The 23,053-nt window shown below is 35.2% G+C and overlaps 1 protein-coding gene across 1 annotated transcript in view; it reads left to right on the forward strand.

The window, feature by feature from the left end:
* The window catches only part of LOC135194969 (exostosin-1-like), a 562,148-nt gene extending 544,941 nt beyond the window's left edge, over nucleotides 1-17,207 (forward strand). The window contains exons 3-8 of the mRNA XM_064221213.1: nucleotides 1,684-1,803; nucleotides 2,330-2,481; nucleotides 4,041-4,146; nucleotides 5,914-6,186; nucleotides 8,959-9,206; nucleotides 9,365-17,207. Of these exons, the coding sequence (XP_064077283.1) occupies nucleotides 1,684-1,803; nucleotides 2,330-2,481; nucleotides 4,041-4,146; nucleotides 5,914-6,186; nucleotides 8,959-9,206; nucleotides 9,365-9,545 (1,080 nt within the window). The 3' untranslated portion in view covers nucleotides 9,546-17,207. The remainder of the gene's footprint in view (nucleotides 1-1,683; nucleotides 1,804-2,329; nucleotides 2,482-4,040; nucleotides 4,147-5,913; nucleotides 6,187-8,958; nucleotides 9,207-9,364) is intronic.
* The last annotated feature ends 5,846 nt before the right edge of the window (nucleotides 17,208-23,053 follow it).

Below are 23,053 nucleotides of genomic sequence, written 5' to 3' on the forward strand. Positions count from 1 at the left end.
ATTCCAGGACGCTTATACCTCTTAAGTAAGCCTCCTCATTAATCCCTAAGATTTCAGTATTTTATGATAAAGCTCGGTTTGAAAGTGAGCTAAGACTGTTAGAAACCTTTTATATAGAAAAAATTAAAAGTTAACTTAAATATAGATAACTTTGCCTCCAGCGGGAAATTATTTTAATTTAGATCCATTTTCATCATTATCTGTGAATTTATTGTTATTATTATTATTTTCTGTAGAAGTCCGGTGGCTCGTCTTTTGTGGGGCCGGGGTGGGGGAGAAGGGGGAAGTCAGGCTTCTCATACAACTTCAAGAGTGGAAGTCCAGTGTTAATCTTAGTTTTGAATTCGTCGAGTTAATTATATGTTACCAAAGGCAAAACCCTTCTAGCATTTGAAAAGTTTTTTTTCTTCTTTATTGAAACTGCATTTTACGGTAAAAAAAATTTCTCGGTTTTACTTATTTCGAGTTTCTTATTTCATAATAGTTTATTCATTTTTTCTTTTCATTTGTTTATTTACTTTACATTTCAAAGCATATACTTTGTACACTGAAATTATTGCAAGTTACCCACAGTGCTCTTCCGTAACAGCTGATATATTCATTTGACGGCTGAATATCTGCTTTAATAAGCATAGGGATAGAACTGAAATATATAGAAAAATTATAGAAGATTCTGAATCTCCGCCCCCCTCTTTCTCTCTCTCTCTCTGTCAGCAAAATGTGGTATATCTTACACCGTGGAAACACCCTATATCGCGTTCCAATCTCACCTGTCGAAACTGACATATCATATATTGGCCGACCGTTTTTTATGAGGTGACATATTTACCACACAGCACCTCCACATTTCCTTCTCTTTCAACCCTTGTTCCTCGCTCTTATTTTTACACACACACAGACACCATATCCGCAGACATATTTATTTCTCCCACTCTAATAACTACGTCCCTCTTTTTGTGCTGTGTCAATGATTCGAGGGTAATAAGCGAAAAAAAAAAACTACTACTGTATTTCGTAAGAAGTTGTAAGGTAGCGTATGCCACTTATGTGCTGTGAAAAGGTGTTTACACGACTATATATTTATAATTTGCTGGCATTGAAGTCTGCCGTTTATTTTCTGAGCCACCTTGTAGATATGTTTCATACCTTTTGCCGTAATTTGTTATTTTGTACTAAAGTAGATTCTCATCAACCGTGCATATGATGTCTAGGCCCGTCACTTACGACGCTCCTGATTGGCTTTGATAAGCCAATCACAAGGCTGGAAACTCTGTCTCTTAAGAGTTCACATAGGGAGGATGTATGCTCAATCTCTCCTGAGGGATATGTCTTTCACCAGTATCCCTCAGGAGAGGTGAAACATACTTCCTGCCTATATGTGAACTCTCTCGAGAGACAGTTTTCAGCCCGGTGATTCGCTTATCAACAGCCAATCATGAGCGTCGTAAGGGATGTCCTAGACATCAGATGCAAGGTTGATGTGAATATATAGTGGTAATATATATTTTTTGTATTTTTTTAAGAATTGGTCTAAATATCATGCGACCTTTATTATTAATGCCACTTTTGATTTATATGTTTTTAAGGGACTGTTTTGCCAAGGATGTTGCGCGAGAGAGATTTTTAACTAGCATTTCTTGATCATCAGTTAGAAAGACTAAAAGTAACTGTATTCCTTTCCAGGTTCCTGAAATCGTCCGATCAATCAACGCCTCTCAGATGCTCCACATGAGACAGCAGACTCAGCTCATGTGGAACCAGTACTTCTCATCCATTCAGAAGATTGTCCATTCCACTCTGGAGGTAGGTCGCATATATCACTCTATATCTAAGTGCAAACAGTGGCGGATTTAAGGGGGGGAGGGGGAGCTGGTCACGTCCCCACCCCATTCACCTCGTGCCATTTCTTGTATATAAATAATAGGACATTGTTCTCTTTCAATAAATCGTTATTAGTAGCGATATTTTATTTTATGTTAAAAAAAGGAAATAAAGTTTAGGTGTTGACAGTGTTACTTCACCTTTGTTTTTAAGCTCATCTTTGTTTGGTATTCTTATTTTGGATTTGTCTGTCTAGTTTTAAACATTCAGTTTCAAGAAAATAATTAGTACAATATCTCTTTCAGCATTTAAAATTATTATAGTGTGGTATTCTTGTGAAGGAGAGCAAATGTTTTTATTCTGTTTTGTATTTTTTACTTGAAAAGGTAATAAAAATCTATTGATTATGGCGTTCAAAATCATGCATTAATTAAGATATCTTCGTCTCTGTAACGTGTTGGCATATGTGTAAGAGACGTGATTTTTAATCACCTTTTATTCGTTTCAGATCGTAGCCGACCGGATTCGTCGACACAGGGCGCGTCCTTTGGCGGTGTGGAACTCCAGTCCGGGAGCTTTAGCCATTAACTATACCTTTTCAGACTTCTTACCACATTACCCCTTCTATTTGACTTCCCTCGGTGCCCCACCATCCTCCAGGTACATTGTTTTATAAGTTTAGTATGCTATGTTATACCAGGCTGATCCTTCAATTGATATTTTTTTTTTTCCCTAAGAAGTACAGCCTGAATTTTCATCAGACCAAAGACATCCCTACCCTTTTAACCTGGCACTAAATATAGCTGTTGTAAATTAAGGCTAATGAATGTTAAAAATTTAAGCATTCATTTATGGTAATTAAGGCATTACTATCCACTCTGTATTATACCACAAATGAATGAAACCATAGACACCATATAAAAGATCCCTTTGAAACCATACTGCAATCCCCAGAGCTTGGCAGGTCATGTGGTACTCTTCATTGATTCATATGTAACAGTGGAGAGAGAGAGAGAGAGAGAGAGAGAGAGAGAGAGAGAGAGAGAGAGAGAGAGAGAGAGAGAGAGAGAGAGAGAGAGAGAGAGAGAGAGAGAGAGAGAGAGATTGCATACTTTACAACTTTACAATGTAGTGAAAATTATTTTAAGAGTATGTATGTTTTTAAGTGTAAATTAGCTAAACATATTCAAGTGAGGCTTACTAATTTCTGTTCATTCTCCCTGTATGGCTTTATATTTTGAGGAGTAATGACGCAAGTTTGGGAGGGTGTCAAAGCTAGGTACAGTTTTGTGAAAACGAAAAATAGTTGTTGTACATGGAACAGGGAGTGGATGGATCATGTTTGCAATATAGCTTTGTTTGTCAGGAATAGTTTGAAAAAGTTTCAGTGATTGGAAACAGTTTGAAAGTGTTTTCAATGGAAAAAGTTGAAAGTGAATGCTACTAGGGTAATGTTAGTAGAGTACACTGAAACTTGAAAGCTGGTTTTATGAATGTTCATTCGGTAAAATGGTGGATAAGTGGAAGTGATTGATCTGTACAGTCATTTGAGACGTAATATTATGAATGATGTTATGACAAGTGAAGAGGTAAATCAGAGGAAAATAAATATCAAGGAAGGAAGCCGGAGCTTTCCAGTTGTGGACCAGCTGAAGAGTTTTTTTTTTGAAATATGGAACATTTCAAGAGAAACAAGCCAAGTCTCTTTCATGGAAATGAACATAGTGGTTTAATGTGCAGAAAACTGTAGTTGTTGGTAAGATATATTACCTGTGAGATAATTTGGAATAAGGAGGAATGAATTAATAAAACTGAGATACTAAACTGAATATACTGTATATATTAAAATGAGATGAGAAATTGTGTATTATTCCAGGATGGGAGGGTCATTGGTTAGACTGGGACTGAGTGGATTAGTGAAGTATGAACATTTTGGAACCATGAAAGATTGACAGGGAACCCTTGAAAATGTTGGGTTGAATGAGAAATGGCATTTTGAAACATAGGCCTAAATTTTTGCAAGGTTGTGGGGATCACAGGGTTTGTTAAAGGTCAGCATGCTGTTAGTGAGGCTTTTTTGTAAGTTCCTGAAGTGGCTGTTAGTGGTTTTTTAAATCAAGTACTACAGTATAAATTGGGAAATTATTATTAGTCATATTTTCATTGTAGGAATGTGATGCTTATGTTGAAAAAGCTCATTTTATGATTTTATTCTGCAGGTATACAGCAGTGATTTCAGTCAGTCATGGTGGCAGCGGACCAATACACACTACTCCATTATACAAACTAGTCAAAAATATTGCACGGAGCAAATTTGTCGAAAAGGTAACCTCACTTACACATTTTCAATGGTAATGCTGATTTATTTACGGAAAGATATAGTGTAAACTTAAGAAATCAGGTGAAATAAATACAGCTCAGTGTTAACCAAGTTTGTTTAGTCTTGAAATAAACTATATTAAGTAATAAGCTTTTATGTTATTTAAATATTTTGTGTTAACAGCAGAACATCATTTTATTCCGATTGAAAATTTACACATGAATGTGTTCAAGAATTCACAGAGCAGCCGTAGAAATGCTTAGGATTCTTTAAGGATATATTAAAATAACATAGCAAGTACGATCATGAAGTGAAACAAGAAACCAATTTGTGGAACTGCACACAAATTTTACAGGAGGTACCTTTTTGAAAAGTATATTGCTCCTTAGTTACCTTGGGAAGGAAGAGTTTTTCCAGTTCAATTTTTGTGACTGCATGTAAATCATATTGTTAATCTATTTCTTGTGAGTTTATTGTTAATCTGTTTCTAGTGAGTTTGTTGAACTTTCCATTGTGCTAGTATAATCTCTGAAATATTTGTTGCTAGCAGTGCTTTCTAAGAAATGATATGGCTTTAATCCTTCATTACTATTGTTATTTTCATCATCATCTCTGCCTGGTAATTTGTTTTCTCCAGGTTTTGTAGTCTGTCTGTTTGTCACTTGGATTACTCAAAAATTTATATGCAGATTTTCATGAAAAATTATGCCCAAGGGGGAGATAGAATTGTAACTTACAAAGAAAATGGACCTTTCAGAGTATGGATATTAATAGTTGTTGGGTTTTTTAAGTCTCCAAACACACTTGGCATGCTATCACTATTATGAAACAGTCACATTATTAGACTTCCATAGAACTTATCTGAAATTTTTTTATTATTATTTTTTTTAGAAAGTAGGAGCTACGCAAACATAAGGGCAGGTATGTGGCAAGAGACCAGAGGGAATGAATGAAATATAAAAGTAAGATATCGCTAGGGCCGAGGAGGCAACTCCGTAATTGGCCTTCAGTCACTCAAACCTCCATAATTTAAAGTATTAGAAAAATACTTCATACATAATTCTTCCCAACTCAAAGATCTTGAATTAATCTGGATCAACTAACTAACCAGGAGAGAGCCATATGACTTAAAAAGTGTTGTGTAGTGTGGCTGTCCTTCTAGTAAGAATCTTCCAAACACCTCAGGTCAACAGACTTGAGTTCCGAAGAAGGGTTTGACGGATGAGATGAGACACTTTGCTAGAAGGAGGTTGCCTTGTTTATGATTACTCCCACTCCCTATTTTACACTTTGTTCATACGCCTGTAATGGAGTATTGAAGAGTAGGTAAAAAGCCTGTAATGGAGTATTGAAGAGTAGGTAAAAACGAAAACTTTTTATATATTGAACATAAAGGCTTATTTTAAATTGTTTCCAAACTGTATATATTTTTGTTTTCTTCCAAACCATTCCATTCAATCTACTGAAAAATGACAAATATCTGTTGAGTGTGAGTGTGTGGAACCGACACAAAAAAATTGATAAATTTACATATAAAGAACACAAAATAATTGGTGATAGGGTTGAATGGATGTTAAATATTACTATTGTTATGGTAGGTGGTTGAAATTTTTTTCTTTTTTATGGCACAGACTAGTACTATATACCTACCTTTCAGTATTCCAAAGTTAGCAGAGTAAATTCAAGAAATAGTTGTTCCTGAGATTTTAAGGCATATAATTTTATTATTTGAATGGAAAGCAGCTTATGTTCAATGATTTTATTTATTACAGATTGTTGTAGTATGGACAAGTAACCAAGCAGCACTCACCGAGAACCGTCTTCCGGGAGGTAGTGTTCCTGTGAATGTCATAGTACCAGCTGATCGCTCGATATCTGCTCGTCATTTTCCTCACTCACAGATCACCACTGATGCAGTGTTCTCGCTGGACGAGGATGTATCTCTCACTACTGACGAATTAGATTTTGCCTTTATAGTGTGGCGAACATTCCCTGACCGTATTGTTGGATACCCGGCTCGTTCTCATCATTGGGACGATGCAAAGGTACTCTTCTTTTCATTTTTTAGTTTGTTTATTAACATTTTTGAAGAGGCCCAAAATAACAAAAATGAATTGCCATTCAGCTCCATGGTATCTTTAGGGAGGAAGGCTGCGATGTTTCAGCACCGAGTTAGAAAAATGTAGTAAGGACAGTATGTGCAGGAATAGGGAGGGAAAAGGTTAAATGTGTCTGAGCTAGTTGAGAGGTGAGGAGACCAGAGGGCTGGGGATGAGTGAAAGAGTACAAATGTATCAGCTTGAGGAGTCTATGGGTAAGAGTGAACACTAGAGAAGAGAATAGTTTTAATCGCAAGTGTACGAGCATCAGAATTGGAAGAGAGTGATGAATGAGCTTTTGGAAGAGGTTGAATCTTTGCCTTTCTGGGTTTGATGAATAGGAAAGGGTAGCTGCACCAGCAGATATAGATCAAAGGTAGAGGATAGGGAAAGAGATTGTTGTGCAGACATAGTTCCTCAAGTAAACATGACAGGAGAGGGAATTGTAGAAATGTGGCGTCCAGCGTACAGTACTATTCTATACAGACAAACACTGTGGCAGCCTATTACACCCCCGTTTAATTATTATAATATTATAATGATATCATTACAGGTAAGTTAATCAATATTAGAAAGCATCTGGTAAATAAACTAATGACAGAAAAGGCTGGCAAAATAATTTCTTTTTATTCTAAGGCTTCGGAACAATACTTTGAGAGAGAGAATTGTTAAAGGAAAACTAAATTTGACTAATATGTAATAAAACTGTTTTCTAAAAAAGGACAAAGCAGTGAAAATAACTGCCTAATCAATAGGCATAAGGCTAGCGAGTGCAAAACCAAGATTCCTCTCATTGTTACCATCCTTATAGGCTATTTTTTCTCCTTGGCATAATGACAATGGCGGATTTAAAAGGGGTCACCTGGTTCCCCTCTCCTTGATATCTATCTGCTAGTGTAAGTACCCTTTCACACTCATCAAAACCTAGCAAAGCACCAGTTCAAACTCTTCCAAAAGCATACTCATCACTCTTGCTTCCAACCCTGATCCCCAGATGCATTTGACCTTTTCCCTCCCCATACTGCCCTTACTCCGTTGTTCTCACTCAGTGCCAAAACATGCCAGCCTTCCCTCCCATAACTCTAGCACAGAGTAGCTTCATCTTTACACATTTTGTGGCTATACAGTCACCTGGAAAGGATGATAACAATGCTGGTGTGAATGTTCCGGTTCTCTTGATAAAATGCTTCTCTTTGATTAGTTTTTGTGTATCTGTGGGATCTGAAATATTTCACATGGCCAGTAGATGGCTCTTCATTTGTTTAGCATAACTTGTCAGAAGTCCAGCATTGTTTGAGGGTACCTGGTGTTTTATATATATATATTTCAGTTCATAGAAAAAGCATGCCAGTCACACTTCAAAGACTTGTTTCCTCATTCTTATTTATCCACATATTTCTCACATCTTAATCATGTGATTGCTAGCCCTTCCAAAGAGCTCTGTGGCACTATCATCATTCAATCCTGCCACAAAGCTTGGTCATTTGTTGTCACGCCTTATCAGTTTCTCTTCCATTTAATTTTTACTATCCATGTTTGGTATTTACAGTAATAAAAGTCTGACACAAGTGTAAATTTACACACACATTGCCAATAATCCATCGAATGTTATTGCACTTTTTTGAGACTTGCTATGTTCTTTTTAGGTTCACCCTCTTACTTCCAGCTATTTCCTTTTCATGTCCACCTCTTACTTCCAACCTCACAGCCCAATTAGTCATTAGGATAACAGAACTGTCCTACCTCTTCAAAGACCTAGACTCCCCCCTCCCCTCCCCCAACATAATCCTCCCCCAGCCTTCTTGTCTGAGTAACAGATCTTGTGGTTTAGTCAGTGGTATTCCAAAAATCTCCCCCAACACCATGCCTACTTTCCAGACTAGCCCTTATCTATTGCTCTTCTTCCATCGTAATGAGCTTAGTTTCAATTACTTCGATTTTCAATTTCCTGATCTCTTTTCCAGTCTCCTGTCTTTCAGACATTTTTCGAAGACCCCCTTCTTCCTTTAATCTGACAATAACAGCAAAACTAGGTGGGCTGTGTGAATTTATCTACAGATTTTGTTAAAGGACTTCCATTGTGGACAAACTTTTGTTTCCCTCTACAAATATAGCAAAGAAGTGCAGGCAAGCACTGTATGCTAAGACAGTGTTATCTCAATATAGAGACATCTTGTGCTGGGTAAGAGGTACCACTTTATTAATAGCTTTAAACCAGTTTAGACTTCAATAAAAATTGAATTGTCTGCTGCTAAATAAATTAATTATAATTCTTATACAATATGTATTATAAAAGTCACAATTCAGACAAAAATTAACTTTCACCCATTAAAGACTTCAGTCTTATGCTTCCTTCAGGTATGAATTACCTCGTTTGTTGTATGATAATGCTAGATTGAAAAATATATTGGTACAGTAACAATTTTATCATTTTTGTAAACAATTGAATGAAATCCTTGCAAATACGTATTGAGAACTTACATTATTCTTACACTGATCAATGCAGGTGTACTTTTATTAAACACAAGTGGAGTTTTATGATGATGATGGTAGCATTCAGCACATTTTGTAAATTCATCCACAACAATATTCACAGCTGTAATTGAAAAGTACTACTCATTGTAGTAGTTTTGAACTTGTCAGTTCTGGAGAAGCGAAAGGTTTTTTGCTGGTCGATTCATTTCAGTCCGCTAGATATTATTGTTAACTTTTTTTCAGGCGGGCTGGAGTTACACAAGTCGATGGACAAATTTTTACTCATTAGTGCTGACAGGAGCAGCAGTGTACCATCGATATTGGCAACATGTCTACACTTACCAGTCAGCGTCAGGTCTGCTGTCCACAGTGAAGACAACTAATAATTGTGATGATATACTCATGAATTTCCTTGTCGCTGCAATTACTCGTCGTCCACCAATTAAGCTCACTCAGCGCAAACATTACAAAGATAATGCCTCTGAAGCAAAGTAAGTTTAATCTTTTTTTTCCCCCACTTGTAATGAACTTAAATTTACACTATGTTGTTTATCTGGAATATCTGTAAAAACTTTGGCAACCATATTCACGTGATTATAGATTTATTTATTCCAGTTTTTTACACTACTAAAAAAAATTATGATTTCAGGTGGATTTGGACTGAACCTAGTCACTTCCATCAGCGAAGTGTTTGCCTAAATACTTTTACTTCTGTGATGGGCCATATGCCACTACGCCATTCTAACTTACGTCTGGACCCTGTTCTTTTCAAGGACAAAGTCTCTATGCAGAGAAAGAAATATAGACAAATAGAAAAAATAGGGAGCTAACGAAAGCTTATCTTTAGGATTGTATAAATTTTTATGTAATGATTTTTAGGCTGCAGTGTAATGAAGGACTTATCTTAGTAAATGCAAGTCCATACATTTTACTGAAATTACTCATATTTTAATTTAATTGTTATCATAATCTTGAAAAAGCTGTGCCATTAGAGTGACTTGCATTATCCAAGATATGCATCTAGAATTTTTTTTTAATTAAACATTGGTATCTGGGTAAAGTGGGACTTCTTTTTTACACAAACATTTTGCTACTTTGTGAATATGTAAAGAAAAATTGTTAATTTTTTTAATGTAAATAATGTAACTTTTTTTCTTTTGCCACTGTAACCCAGAAAATCTTTTGCTCTTTAGAAGAGCCATACTATATAGTGGTGATGCAAAATCAGTCATCTTTTTTTGGGTGCAGTAGAGCAGGGTTGTTATGTGATATTTTATGGTGAAGTCAACCATATGTAGCATATCCCGGTTTTATTTTTATATCATTATAGTACAGTTGCCATATAAATGAAACAATGGCAAGGGGAAAGAATTTTCACAAGAAACAATTCTCTACCAGTGAATTATGATGTGCAGCTTGAAAAAGTTTGCTCATTTAAAAAGCCTTAGTATTATGTAAAGAGAGAAATTCAGACTTTACATAATTGCTTGTCGGGTATAATTTAGTAGAAACAATTTCTCGAGGATTAGTTTAACATATTATATTATTTAATTTGATGTTTATACAAAACACACACAGTTTGTTCACAGCATGATTTTCCGTCGCCAAGGACACTCTTGTCTACTGCATCAAATGAAGTTGATATTTTTGTATACTACTGGTGTAAGTGCATTCAATGTTTGAATGCAGTTTTTCCAAGGAACAAGACTTGGAAGTGTTAGGATATATAGAAACATATCATGAATGTGATGTAACTCTTCATGGTTGACTCTGATCATGCTGCCCAGGCAATGGAGACAAGGTTGATCACCCTAAATCAATAAGAATTCTTTAAGATTTTTTATCATATTTTCTATGGTTGGGAGTACTAATAGCACAGAGTAAAATTTTATGTTAAATAGTTTTCTTGTGTATGCATACATATGTGAAAAATTTTAAACTGAGTATAGGTTCAGCATGTCTCTACTTAATGTTAACTGCCATAAAACAGTTGGGATTTTTGGACAGTGAGAAAGCAAATGCAACCACATTGAAGTGAAACTGAAATGACACATCTATAGAGCAATAACTTTTTCTCTTTTTTATAGCAGTATTGTTTTCATGTATAAGGATTTGTTTTCTTTTGTTTACATCCAGTTAGTTGTGACTGGAAAGTTCTATGATTCCTGGCTGGAATTTAGTGGGAAGATCATATTACAAATAAGAAGGTTATAGAGATGTATAGTGTCCAACAGCTGGAGATCTCCAAGATTGACCTGGTTTGAGACAAAGGGGGAGCAGTAGTTAATGAACAGTAGTAGTAGATTTTGAAGTAGCAGGATAAATATCAGCAAAGCAGCCCTAGAAATTTGTGGGAAAAGGACATAAACAAAGACCTAATTGCAATGGAAATTTAAGACAAAGTATAAAAAGCAGTGAAGAGAACCTTTTTCATCGTCTAACCCTATACTTGGATAAACTTATGCAAGAATGTGTTAGGAAAAAAAATAAGTAGTATTAATTTATCAGCCAAGTTATTTATCCTTCACCTAATTTATATATTATTTGCTTACAGGGACATTTTTTGACTCTGGAATCATATAACAATATTATTACCGCATAGAGAAAAACTGTGTTTCTGTCTTGTTCAAAAATCTCACTACACACCGTATATTTCTAGTACATTAAATTATGTATACAGGAGGTTTACCTCTGTTCAGTGTTTCAAGTACGTACAAACATTGGACAAATTTCATGTAATTAGTCTTGTAATGAAGCTCACGAGCATTATCATATATATAATAATAATACATAATAATAATTCACATTATATGCAGTGAAACCCAACTGCACTATAGTATTTGGATTCCTGGAGACTAAACCAATTCTGAAACCTCAAACACATAACAAAATGGCTTTCCATTTCAATTTCAGTTCTTTGTATTGTTGTGTTGGTTAACTGTAAAAAAATACTTGTCATTAACATTAAGTTCCACCAGTACTCACTATAATACACTACTAACACTGTTTTATTAAAACACAATATCCATTTCAAATCCAACAACTCAATAACTTCAGCTTGGGAGTGAACAGTCACATTTTCTGAACAATCATCTACTGGATAATAAGATTCTGCTGAATATTACCCCAGCTTCCAGGAATCGTATGACTAAACACAAACAATTAAACCCCTTAGAAGATGGTTTCCTTTTAAAATGTGGAATTTGATTGTCATTTCAGTTTTAATTTCAGATTCTGTCATACAGGTCAGTTAGCTGGTTATAAAAAGTATTTTAACCTGACCTCTTCAGCTGAAAATCATAGTTCTGATGAGTGTTTTATATATTTATATAGTATAATTTGAGCCTTAGCATTTCTTTTGTACTGTCCTGGCATAATTTTTAGTAGAGCCCATGCGACTTGGAAGCACATGTATGTGCACACACATTATTTACAATTTCAAACTTGAGTTTTGGTCAACTTTCTTAGTAAGTTACCCATGATCATCTTTTTTGAAGTTTGTTTTTTGCCAACATAATAGTGTCAAAGTTCGTTCTTAACATACTCAGTACACATGCCTAATTGTATAAATAGAGAGACCCCTTTTTTTTAATTCAAACTAAAAGAAGCTATACAAAAGTCTGAACTATACATCTGAAAATAAAGTAACACTGAAAAAATAGTTACCAATTGTCAGATTTAATGAAGATGAGTGGATGTTAGAAAAAACAAAAGGTTAAATAAACTGTATTACAGGAATTACAGTACTTATGAGACTATTTTTAATTGGGTTAAATTTACTGTATTACAGGAATTACTGTACTTATGAGACTTTGGCTATTTTTAATTAACTTATAGGCAGCTACCTAGTGGGTTGATTTTAATTTGGCTAAATTTACTGTATTACAGGAGTTACAGTACTTATGAGATTTAGGCTGCCTAGTAGGTTTTTAAAAACAACATTCATGATAACAAGCAATGTTTGGAGTCACTGACTGGTAGCCTAGCAAAATTCTCCCATTTTCTGGAAGGCCTTTGCGCAGACAGTAGTTTCTCTTGCTCTAAAACATCTAGTTCAGTGGTTCTCAGCCAGAGAGGAATTTCAGGTTTTATTTTTTTTTTATTTTTTTTTTTTTTTTTTGGGGGGGGGGGGGGTTGATCACAGACTAGCAGGCTCAAACTGGCTCTAGGACTATGCAAACTGCAGTGTGTTTGGTCTGCACTACTGAGAGGTCACAGGCTTTTTCTCCACTAGCTTGTGTGTTTTTTTTAGTATTTTGTTGCATATTATTTGGAAATGCACTTTTTGAGGCAGAAACTTTTGGAAAGGGGGGGAATGATATTCTGACATATGGTGAAAGGGTGCATGGTCCAAAAAATAAGAGAACCACTGATCTTGTTGATATCATGAGGGGATATCTTAGTCTCACATGTGGGAGAAAATTTAGCCTTCATACATGAATATGATCCAAACATTGGATTTAAATGGTAGCTCAAGTGGTAAGACAAAAAAAAAAAAAAAAATGACGGGCAAAATTAAATGCATATCCATTTGGAAATCAAAGGACAACAGTTGGAAAAAATTTTGCCAGATTGGATGAATGTCAGAGTATGGTTTAACGGTAAACATTCTAGTTAAATTGGTGAGCTTCTTATTAAAAAAAACTGCAAAGCACTCTAAATCTGATCTAAAAATATTCATCGCAAACCATCATCATTAAGTAACGTGTGACACAGTGATTAAGGTAAAAACATTTTATACTCCATAAAACTGCTTAAAGTACCAACACACTCGTGCAGCAGAAAGTCATGTAATCAGAGGTATCACTGTTTGATATAAAATTACACACCATGTAAGCAGTTCTTGTCTGATTTCCAAATGTCTACAGCAACCGTCAAATATAAGTTCAGTTTCTTTCAGTCATAAGGAAGAATATGAAAACTGTTTTGCTTTGTTATAACTAAAGACTGAGATCATAAATGACACTATAAATTCCAGTTGCTTCTGCAGTGATAAATGACACAATCTCAAAAATAATGAAAATAGGTTACATTAGTTTGGCTGCTGACAGGAGTGGAGTTGGCTTAAAAATGTCCTACCATATTATTTCAGAGTAAGTTATGCAAATAAATGCAACACCATAATGATTCCATTATTACTATTTTTTAATAAAAAAAATCCCAACATAAAATAAAAGATCAATTTCATTACATAGCTTGAACTTAGAAAAGCAATACTCTGCCAGAAACCTGCTTCACTGTAAGATGACTAATATGGGAAACTTGATCAAGAAATGAAAAGACTTCCACAAATTTCATTAAAATATGCCAGGAAGAACTGTGGGGGTAGTGACTAAATATGTAAAGTTCAGACATTACATTATTTTTTATTGTATGAATATTGTATAAATTACATGGAAAAACTGATATAAATACAGCACTTCAATAGAATAGCTAGGGATACTTCTGCTACAAATAAACAAACTTGTTACTTACCAAGCGTCCTATAATCCACTTTTATTGTATGATTCACTTTAGTACTTCTGCATTTATGGTCCATCTGTTGTTTTATGCCACGGAGAAATATGTACTTCTGACATCCAAATTTTTAGTGTGAAAAAACATGTGAATAGTTGTCCCTGTCATTGTTGACACTAACATCCTCCAAAGCTAAGCACTTTCTCCTAAATGAGTCTTGGTCAAGTACACTTGTGGAACACACCGTGCAGCTACATACTTCAGAAGAAAGCTTCTGCAGAATAGAATGCTAATGTTTGAAGGAAAAAAAAAGGAGAAAAAAAGTAGGTACAAGCCTAATGAATAACATGTGAATACCTGAATAGTTGGAAGCTAAAATAAATATTTAAATATATCCTAGCATAAAATGTGCCTGAGCATGCTCTCAAGGTAAGGAAATTTACCCTGAAGACTTAACATGAACACGGAACTAAGGCTTTAACACCGACTAAAGATTTGGGAATGGAATATGCAACTACTGCTAACTTAAAAATGTGCTACCACAATAGTATTCTATTACTATATAACCAACTGTAGCATTCTTCCAACTATGCAAATAGTATAGGAAAGTAGACAGTTTTGAATGCTATCAACCTGACTATCTAAAGTATATAATTAAAGATTATTTTATATAGCTGCATAAAGAATCAATAGTGACATCACACGACCACAGGAAAAGGGGCAAATTAAACATTTATTAGGTATTTCCAATCTATTCTATTATAGTTTTATAAAAATTAACCAGTGGCCTGGTTAAATTAATTTTGATAAATACCTTCCAGTCACCCAGCATAGTTTTAGCACACATTTGGCCTTCACTAATATTTATAAAAAACTTATATATAGTATATCTACTGCTTTTTCAACTAAGTGAAAAGTTAACTTACACGGAACTTTCAGGAAAGTTGGGCGATTTCATTTTGGTAATAATTACGTATACTGCTTCCATTTATACCATTTTCAGCAGCAGCAGAAGCTTCTGTTTGGAAATAACTACTCATTAGATTCTCTATGCATACAGTATATCATTTCTTGGAACTCTGTCATGTTACATATATGCCTACCAAAAGATTTCAGAAATGTCAGTGGCATGGAGTACTGATATGATATAAGAAAGATTATAACATCTACTTTGTGTAGTATGACTCCCAACCTATCATAAGTTAGTTCCTATTATTTAAAAAATAAAAATTAAATTGATATGCTTAGATAAGGAAATTTTACACTGGACAGAGTTTGGTTAATTTTTTAAGACTACATATTTTATAGAATACTATAATGTCCTTGCAATGCCTAATGAAGAAGTACCTCATCTAAAGGAACTACATTTTGAATAGTTAATTTTCCCTGTGCTTTTTTTGTGAACTGTACAATAATTGTAAGGTTATCTTCTTTCAATACTCTTTATCAGTTTTTCATTTCACACAGTTCTTACAAGTCTGAATTATTTTAAGTACATTGCAATGGGTAACAAAAATATTTTACTTACCATACATTTTATAAACTGATAATTCCTATCTTTAATGCTCTCTAATTCAACTATTCTCTAAATAGATAATCACCAAGTCTCCTGTAAAGGGAAGTCTCAAAGAGCATAATATATGAGGATTTTCATAAAGAAAGTAACCCTCACAATGAACTACGTGGAGTCTCGAGTAGAGCTGTTCATTGTTTGCAACCTCAAGACTGTACTCAAATAAGTATTTAACAGCTCATGTCTTTTACAATTTATCCTATTGAACGTGAGTACGGTATGGTATTTTGCAAATACACAAAACAATTATCTGCCATATATTCCATAATCTCACTGTTGCCTCAATGTGAATGTTGAGTTTCCTTTATAACACTGTCACATTTATGTACTACAATACAGTATCAGGAAATGTTTCAAGTACTTCATATGAAACACACAAAGTATGGTAAATACAAATACTCATGATCTATGAGTTGTAGTTGGTGCTTTCATGTACCCAAGCCAGTTTCAATATTGTATGTTGTAAGTGCACACTTATGAGGTATTTAATTGCATAAGTGTGAAAGGGATGGTTTTGAATGTTGTATCAAATGCATTTTATTTTTGTATTGATTAAAGGTAAAACAGACTTCCTCCTAATAAAGCTACTAAAGTATTCATGCCATTCCTTGATGTCTGTCTGTCTGCTTCTGGAGTAACTGTAGTTCTTAATGTGCCCCTTGTTTTGTAATTGTATGTTCCTGTATGCCTGAAATTGTACTCAAGATAATTAATTGGGAGATGAGATTGAATCTTTGAGTCATTAAAGATGTACTCAATACAGTGGAAATTTTTCAAATGAATATGAAAACAAAAATGTTGAAAGATTTACAACCCTTTCATTGTAAACTTCCACTCCATATTGTGGGTTATATAAAGCTGCAATTGTAGAATGCTACATCCTGCCTTTTTACTGCAGTCCTTCCAAACAGTATTTTCCATTATGTCAGTGAGCAATTTTTTTTTCTTTCTGGGGTTTGGGGATAAAAAGCTACAACATAATTGTGATGAGGGAATAGAAATGGGGAGTAGCTTTGAATATTACTAAACGAGGTATGATTTCATGAAAAACTGCCTTTCTTTTGAGTGCCAAAAGCTCACAATTATGAGTTTGTGTCCTGCAGCACATAACTACTGTATACTTTGATATTTTTTGTATTTTTGTTTATAAAACTTTCTTATATAGCCTTATTGCACAGTGAAAGGGTTAATTAAGAAGTCAAAATGTTGAGTTAAAAACTGTCCTTGTATATTAAGCTTAACTGATGTTTCAATTGTCAGGTAGACATGGTAAATGTGAAATCTTGGAAAATGACAACATTGTAGCATGCAGCTGGGTGAAAGGTGATGAGTGAAATGTGCATGCTTCTTCACTTTATTGTGGCCTCTATAACATGAAAAGAGTTGTAAATATCATTTGAGAAAAGTTAAAGAATTTTTTCAAAATCAAATGTAAAAATAACAATGAAAAAATTGTTTTATTTACCTCAATATCTTGCTATAAATATATTTTGAAAAATATGAAGTGGAAAATTAAGATATAAAAATGTAAAGAATGAAAATTGTAATAAAATAATTATTTGGATACTTACCTACTGTTGAAGTTAGCTTATATCTTAGTGCCATCACATGCAATTGGCATTCTTACAAATGAATAATACTTAGCTCACCCAGACAGTGTCTGTAATCACATTTCCAACCAGGTGGTATTGGAATGTTTATATTCTTGTCAGAATTCTTCCTGACCACCCACTAGGATGCAGGGAGGATGGGTGGGTTTCCACTGTAACAGTAGGAACAAATAGTTAGTTTTAATACATAAATGGTCATAATTTAACCTACTGTTAAGTTAGCCGGCTCCCATATTTAACAAGAATGGTGTGTTAGTTCAGCCGAAGAAACATATGCTCGGCCAAGCAAACTAAAAGCTTTTAAATAAGAGTAAAACCTTCTAAACATTTTAACTTTTGTGATCCTCCTTCCTGGCAAGTACTAGCCGGGGATCAGTAGAAGGTGCAAGTTTCTTATGGCGAGACTTGTGCTGGGGATCCATACAGTCAAAAAGTTCTCTATCCCACAGATTACTAATGACTCGCTGTGCTGTAGCTGAAAACCTATAACTAACAGCCCAAAACTAAAGACAAAACCACCAACAGATATTGAAGGTATGTTCCTATACACCAATGTCTACCTTCATGCTCCCCAAACTCAACAATGGGATTTTCTGACAGCCTAACAAAAGGAGAGAAAGGAAGACGACTCATATTTGGCCCAAGAGAAAATTGCCTACACTGCCATTTGAGGCCTAAGGGGTTTGCAATTATTACAGTAATACTTTGGGTTACGAACCGATTAGTATACGAATTTTTTAACTTACGAAGTGACGACCTCATTCTGGAATACGAATTTCGCTTGGAATACGAATGCGCGAATTTCCATCATGGGAGGCCGCCTGATTTGTTTACATCGGATGAGCGTGGGATCTGCGAACGCATTTTTTTCGGCCAAAACTTAACGCCTGCTTTGTTTACATCGGATGAGCGTGGGATCTGCGAACGCATTTTTTCGGCCAAAACTTAACGAGGGTCACGTGACTTCCTCCTACGCATCCCTTGACCCTTTTTAAACCATAACTCTTTCAATATCTCGCTGGCGGTAAGATTGAACGCATCTGTCCGTGATACGCTCTCAAATTTGCTTAGTGATTTGCGCACATGTTGTGTTTCCGTAATAGTGCTTATACATTACTATTACCCAAATACTAAAGACAATGGCTCCCAAGATGACGAAGGCAAGCAGCAAGAAGGAAAGCATAAGAAAGAAGGAGATGATTACAGTCGAAATGAAGAAGGAAATTATCCAAATGCATGATAAAGGCGAGTGCGTGAAAGACATTGCAGCATTCTTCAAGCGGTCGCAATCAACGATCTGCACTATTTTGAAGAAAAAGGAAGAAATTAAAGCCAGTAAAGCATCAAAAGGTGTCACAGTATTGACGAAACAACGGCCTTATATTCTCGACGATTGTAGAAAATTTGCTCATAGAAAAATATTTTTTCAAAATTGTGAAAGACAACATAGTGTTGCGTAAGCGTAAAATTAGTGATCATAGTGAACGGTGCTCTCTAGAGAAAGAACCAGAAAGTCTTCCAGAAGTGTTCACAGAGGGAGATTTCCCCCCCAAGCCCTAACCCTCTCCTCCTCACCCTTCCCCTCCTCCCGTCTCCGTCAAGCCAGCAGCCACACTCGCCAAAGGTAAAGTTCAGGTTTTACTGTGCATGCATATTAAATCTAGTGTTTATATTTAATTTCATTCTTCAATTTTATAATTTTATGTAATTCCTACACGAATTTTCAACCTTAGTGAACAAAAATAAATGGAAAAATATGAATTGAAATGGTTATTCATGGTCGGGTGGAACGCATTATTTGCTTTTTATAACATTCTTATGGGAAAATCCATTTGGGTTACGAATTTTTTAGGTTACGAAGCAGGTTCTGGAACGGATTAAATTCGTAACCCAAGGTATTACTGTATACAAAATTTTGACATATTGCAAATAATGCAACTTACTGAGTTATGCCTTCAATGAGCTGCTTTGCCAAAACCTTTCATTAGAAAGCTTGGGCTAAGCTTTGCCAAGCTTTCTAATGAAAGGTTTTGAGGAAATTAAAAGATAAGCTGCCTGACTGAATTAAGCTACATAATTCAAAGGACACAGCATCTTTTGACATAGGAGTGTTTGGCCTCCTAAGACCAAAAAGTAAATGTTTACCTTCTCCTCTTAAAGGTTTAAGGTAATTTTCCGAGCTCTAACTGGACATAGACAAACTTCCACTTCTTTCCCTACTAAAGATTTTTGAGCTTCTAGCTTAAAAGATTAGAACTGAAGACAACATAGAGCGATATCCCTTAATTGCTGGAACAGAAAGGTTTGTTTTGTTTACCCGAGATACCATGTGAACTTAATTAGATTATCTATAGCAGTACAAGAGCTTAATATCCCTCAGAACATGCACTAAGCTCTACTATTGTTGATACAATCTAACAGTGGAAGATCTAGACTTATGGATTGATTCCCCACTGCTCTTGAAAAGCCTTGAACTTGCAAGAAACAGTTGACAGTCACCAAGGGTCTGATGAAGCATGTGGAGGTACTGATGGAATCTTCTCAGACGAGAATACGTATCTGAAAAGATCTTTGCTGAATAGAAGGCGAGGAATGTACACCACCAAGAGAGGTAGCTTGGGAAACCATTCCATTTATGCCATCAAGAAGCCATCAACTTCATCAATGAGTTTTTCAACACCCACAACTTGTTGAGTACTTTGCTTAAAACTGCAAAAAGGAAAGGCATGAAGGTTCAGATTTAACCACTCTCAAAGAAAAGCTTTGACTGCCCATGCCTAAGGATCCATGGAGAGCAGTAAACTAGGAGTTTTACCTTTTGGGTAGTTGCAAATGGATTGATGTTTCAGGCTAACCCAAAGGTTCCACACTGTCAGATTTTGCCATTTCTACTGAGCTGGTCTGCGATACCATAGTTTCTCTGTGGGATGGACTGTGGTAGAAGAATAATGTTCCTGGACTTGGTCCACAGAAGTGTCTTTGCTAGCCTGAACAAATCTGTTAATTCTAAACTGCCAAAAGCTCTAGGTTTGTATCTTGCTCACCTCTACAGTCCAACTCCTTGACATTTTGATGTTCCTCAGAATGGCTCCCCAACCTGACCCTAACACATCTGAGGACAACATTAGGTCTGAGTTCTTGAGGTCCAGAGGCAGACCCACTGGCAGTCTTGACCAATCCCCGATCTCCTGACCAATTAAGCGAACCTGAAAGATCCAAAGGAACTACCACTGATGCTGAATCAAAGAAAACAAAACCTCTCCCTTGAGTTCTTGAGGTAAAACTGAACTGTTTCATTCATAGACAATATTGATAAATTTCTCTAAAGAGGCCATGTGTCCAAGAAGCGACAGCAATTTCTCAGTTGGAAAAAAAGCATGAAAAGAGAGTACAGTGGACTCCCCGTATTCGCATTCTCTGGATTCGCACATTCGCGGATTTCTCTCGGGAACGTTTCCCCGCATTATTTGCGGAAAATTTACACATTCGCAGTATTTTTCTATGAAAAATACTCACAAATTCCTGTTTTTTTTTTTTTTTTTATCAATTTCATCATAAAATGCACTTTTTGTGATAAAACTATTAAAAAACCAAGTATGAACATTTTTAGTGGGTTTTTCTTGAGTTTTAACTAACAAAAATAGGCTGTTTTTAGCGTTTTTATAGGGGTTCTAAACATTCGTGGGTTCTAACTATTCACAGGGGGGGTCTGGTACGCATCCCCCGCGAATACGGGGTTGGTTGGTTGGTTTTATAAATTTTAGGTGTAACACCAAGCACTGGGGCAGCAAAGGCCATTCAGCGCTTACTGTATAACTATGATACTATAAGACGTGTTATATCATATAAAGCAGGTTTATTTCTTTGAGGTAATTTACTATGTTTTGAAGCGGGGCATTTTCTCCCAATAGTTCTTCAAGTGGTATGTTATATATGTTGTTGGATCTTCGTTTTCTTTCGAATTTATTACATTCAATTAGCAGATGACGGACTGTGACCAGAGTACGACAATGGTCACAGTAAGGGGCCTGTCTTTCCTCGCCTTGCAACATCAAGTATTTGTGTGTTAAGTATGTGTGTCCTATTCTTAATCTTGTTAATATGACATCTTCCCTTCTTTGACATTGTTGTCTATTCCAAGGTTTTACAGATGGTTTAATATGCTTTAATTTATGATTCAATTCTAGCCATTCTTTTTCCCATTTTGATTGACAGTATTCATTTATTGTTGTTTTAATGTCATTGTAAGGTATTTGTATTTTTTTGATAGACTCCTTTTTTACTGACTTTTTGGCTTCTTTATCCACCTCTTCATTACCCTTTATGCCCACATGGGAAGGGACCCAACATAGTTTTATATTTATAGATTTCCGTTTTACTATTATATCTATCCACTCCCTTATTTCTTCAATTACGGGATGAGAAACTGTGTATTGTCTTAGCGCTTCTAAAGCACTGTAAGAATCCGTGTATATTACAAAGGTATCGTTTGCCTTCCCCACCATAAAGGTGTTTTATAGCCTCTAATATAGCATTTATCTCTGCAGTGAATATCGAGCATATTTTGGGAATTTTTTCCCTTATTTTTATATTTTTTGTTACTACAGCATAGCCTACACCCTCCTTCGATTTGGAACCATCTGTATAAATACTAATGTCCCGTTTATGTTTTTCCTGGTGTGACAGAAATTCACTCTTTAATTGTGCATCGGTTACCTTTTTATTAAATGTTTTTTCACAGATTTCTATTCTAGCATGTCTCCACGGAGGTATTTTCGGAGTGGTTATTTTTGATATGCTACTTGTTTCCTAATTTTAGATGTTCTATATCAGGTTTTTAATCTATTTTCCAATGGTTTAGAGGCTCTTGGTTTATTGTCATAATTATTTGTTATGTTCTTCATATATTTGGTGTTTGGTTTATCATTAAGGTTATTTATTTTAGCTATATATTTTAATCCAATTCTTCTCTTCGTACTTTCAGGGGATCTATTCCTGCTTCTACATACAGACTTTCCACGGGGGAAGTTCTGTAGGCTCCAGTGCATAGTCTAATACCCATGTTATGTATGACATCCAGTTTTGTTAATAGGGTTTTAGAAGCACTACCATATACTTGACACGCATAATCAAGTTTACTTAGACAAATAGCCTTATATACTTTTATCAGAGAGGTTCTATCAGCACCCCAGTCATTATGCGCAATTACTTTTATTATATTTAAGGATTTTCTTACTTTTATCGCCAGTTGTTTCTATATGTTCTTTATATGTAAGTTTTTATCAAGTATTACACCAAGGAATTTTATCTCATCATCATATTCAATTATATCATTTTTTATGAATAAAGTAGGAATTAATTCCTGTTTTCTTGATCTTGTAAATCTGATCGCTTTAGTTTTTTGCGGTGAAAATTTAAAACCCTTGTTATCGGCCCATTTTTTTATCCTATTTATGGCTGCTTGCAATCTGTTGGTTATGTCCAGTGCTTTTTCACCACTACTATATATGACGAAGTCATCTACAAAAAGGGATCCTTGGACTCCTGGTGGGATCATTTCAATTATCTCTATTTATTGCTATAGCAAACAATGCCACGCTTAGTACACTGCCTTGGGGAATTCCTTCCTCCTGGATAAATGATTCAGAGATTTCTGCCCCCACCTTTCACTTTTATATATCTTTCAGATAGGAATTCC

The sequence above is a fragment of the Macrobrachium nipponense genome, chromosome 15, assembly GCF_015104395.2.
Source record: "Macrobrachium nipponense isolate FS-2020 chromosome 15, ASM1510439v2, whole genome shotgun sequence".
NCBI lineage: Eukaryota > Metazoa > Arthropoda > Malacostraca > Decapoda > Palaemonidae > Macrobrachium > Macrobrachium nipponense.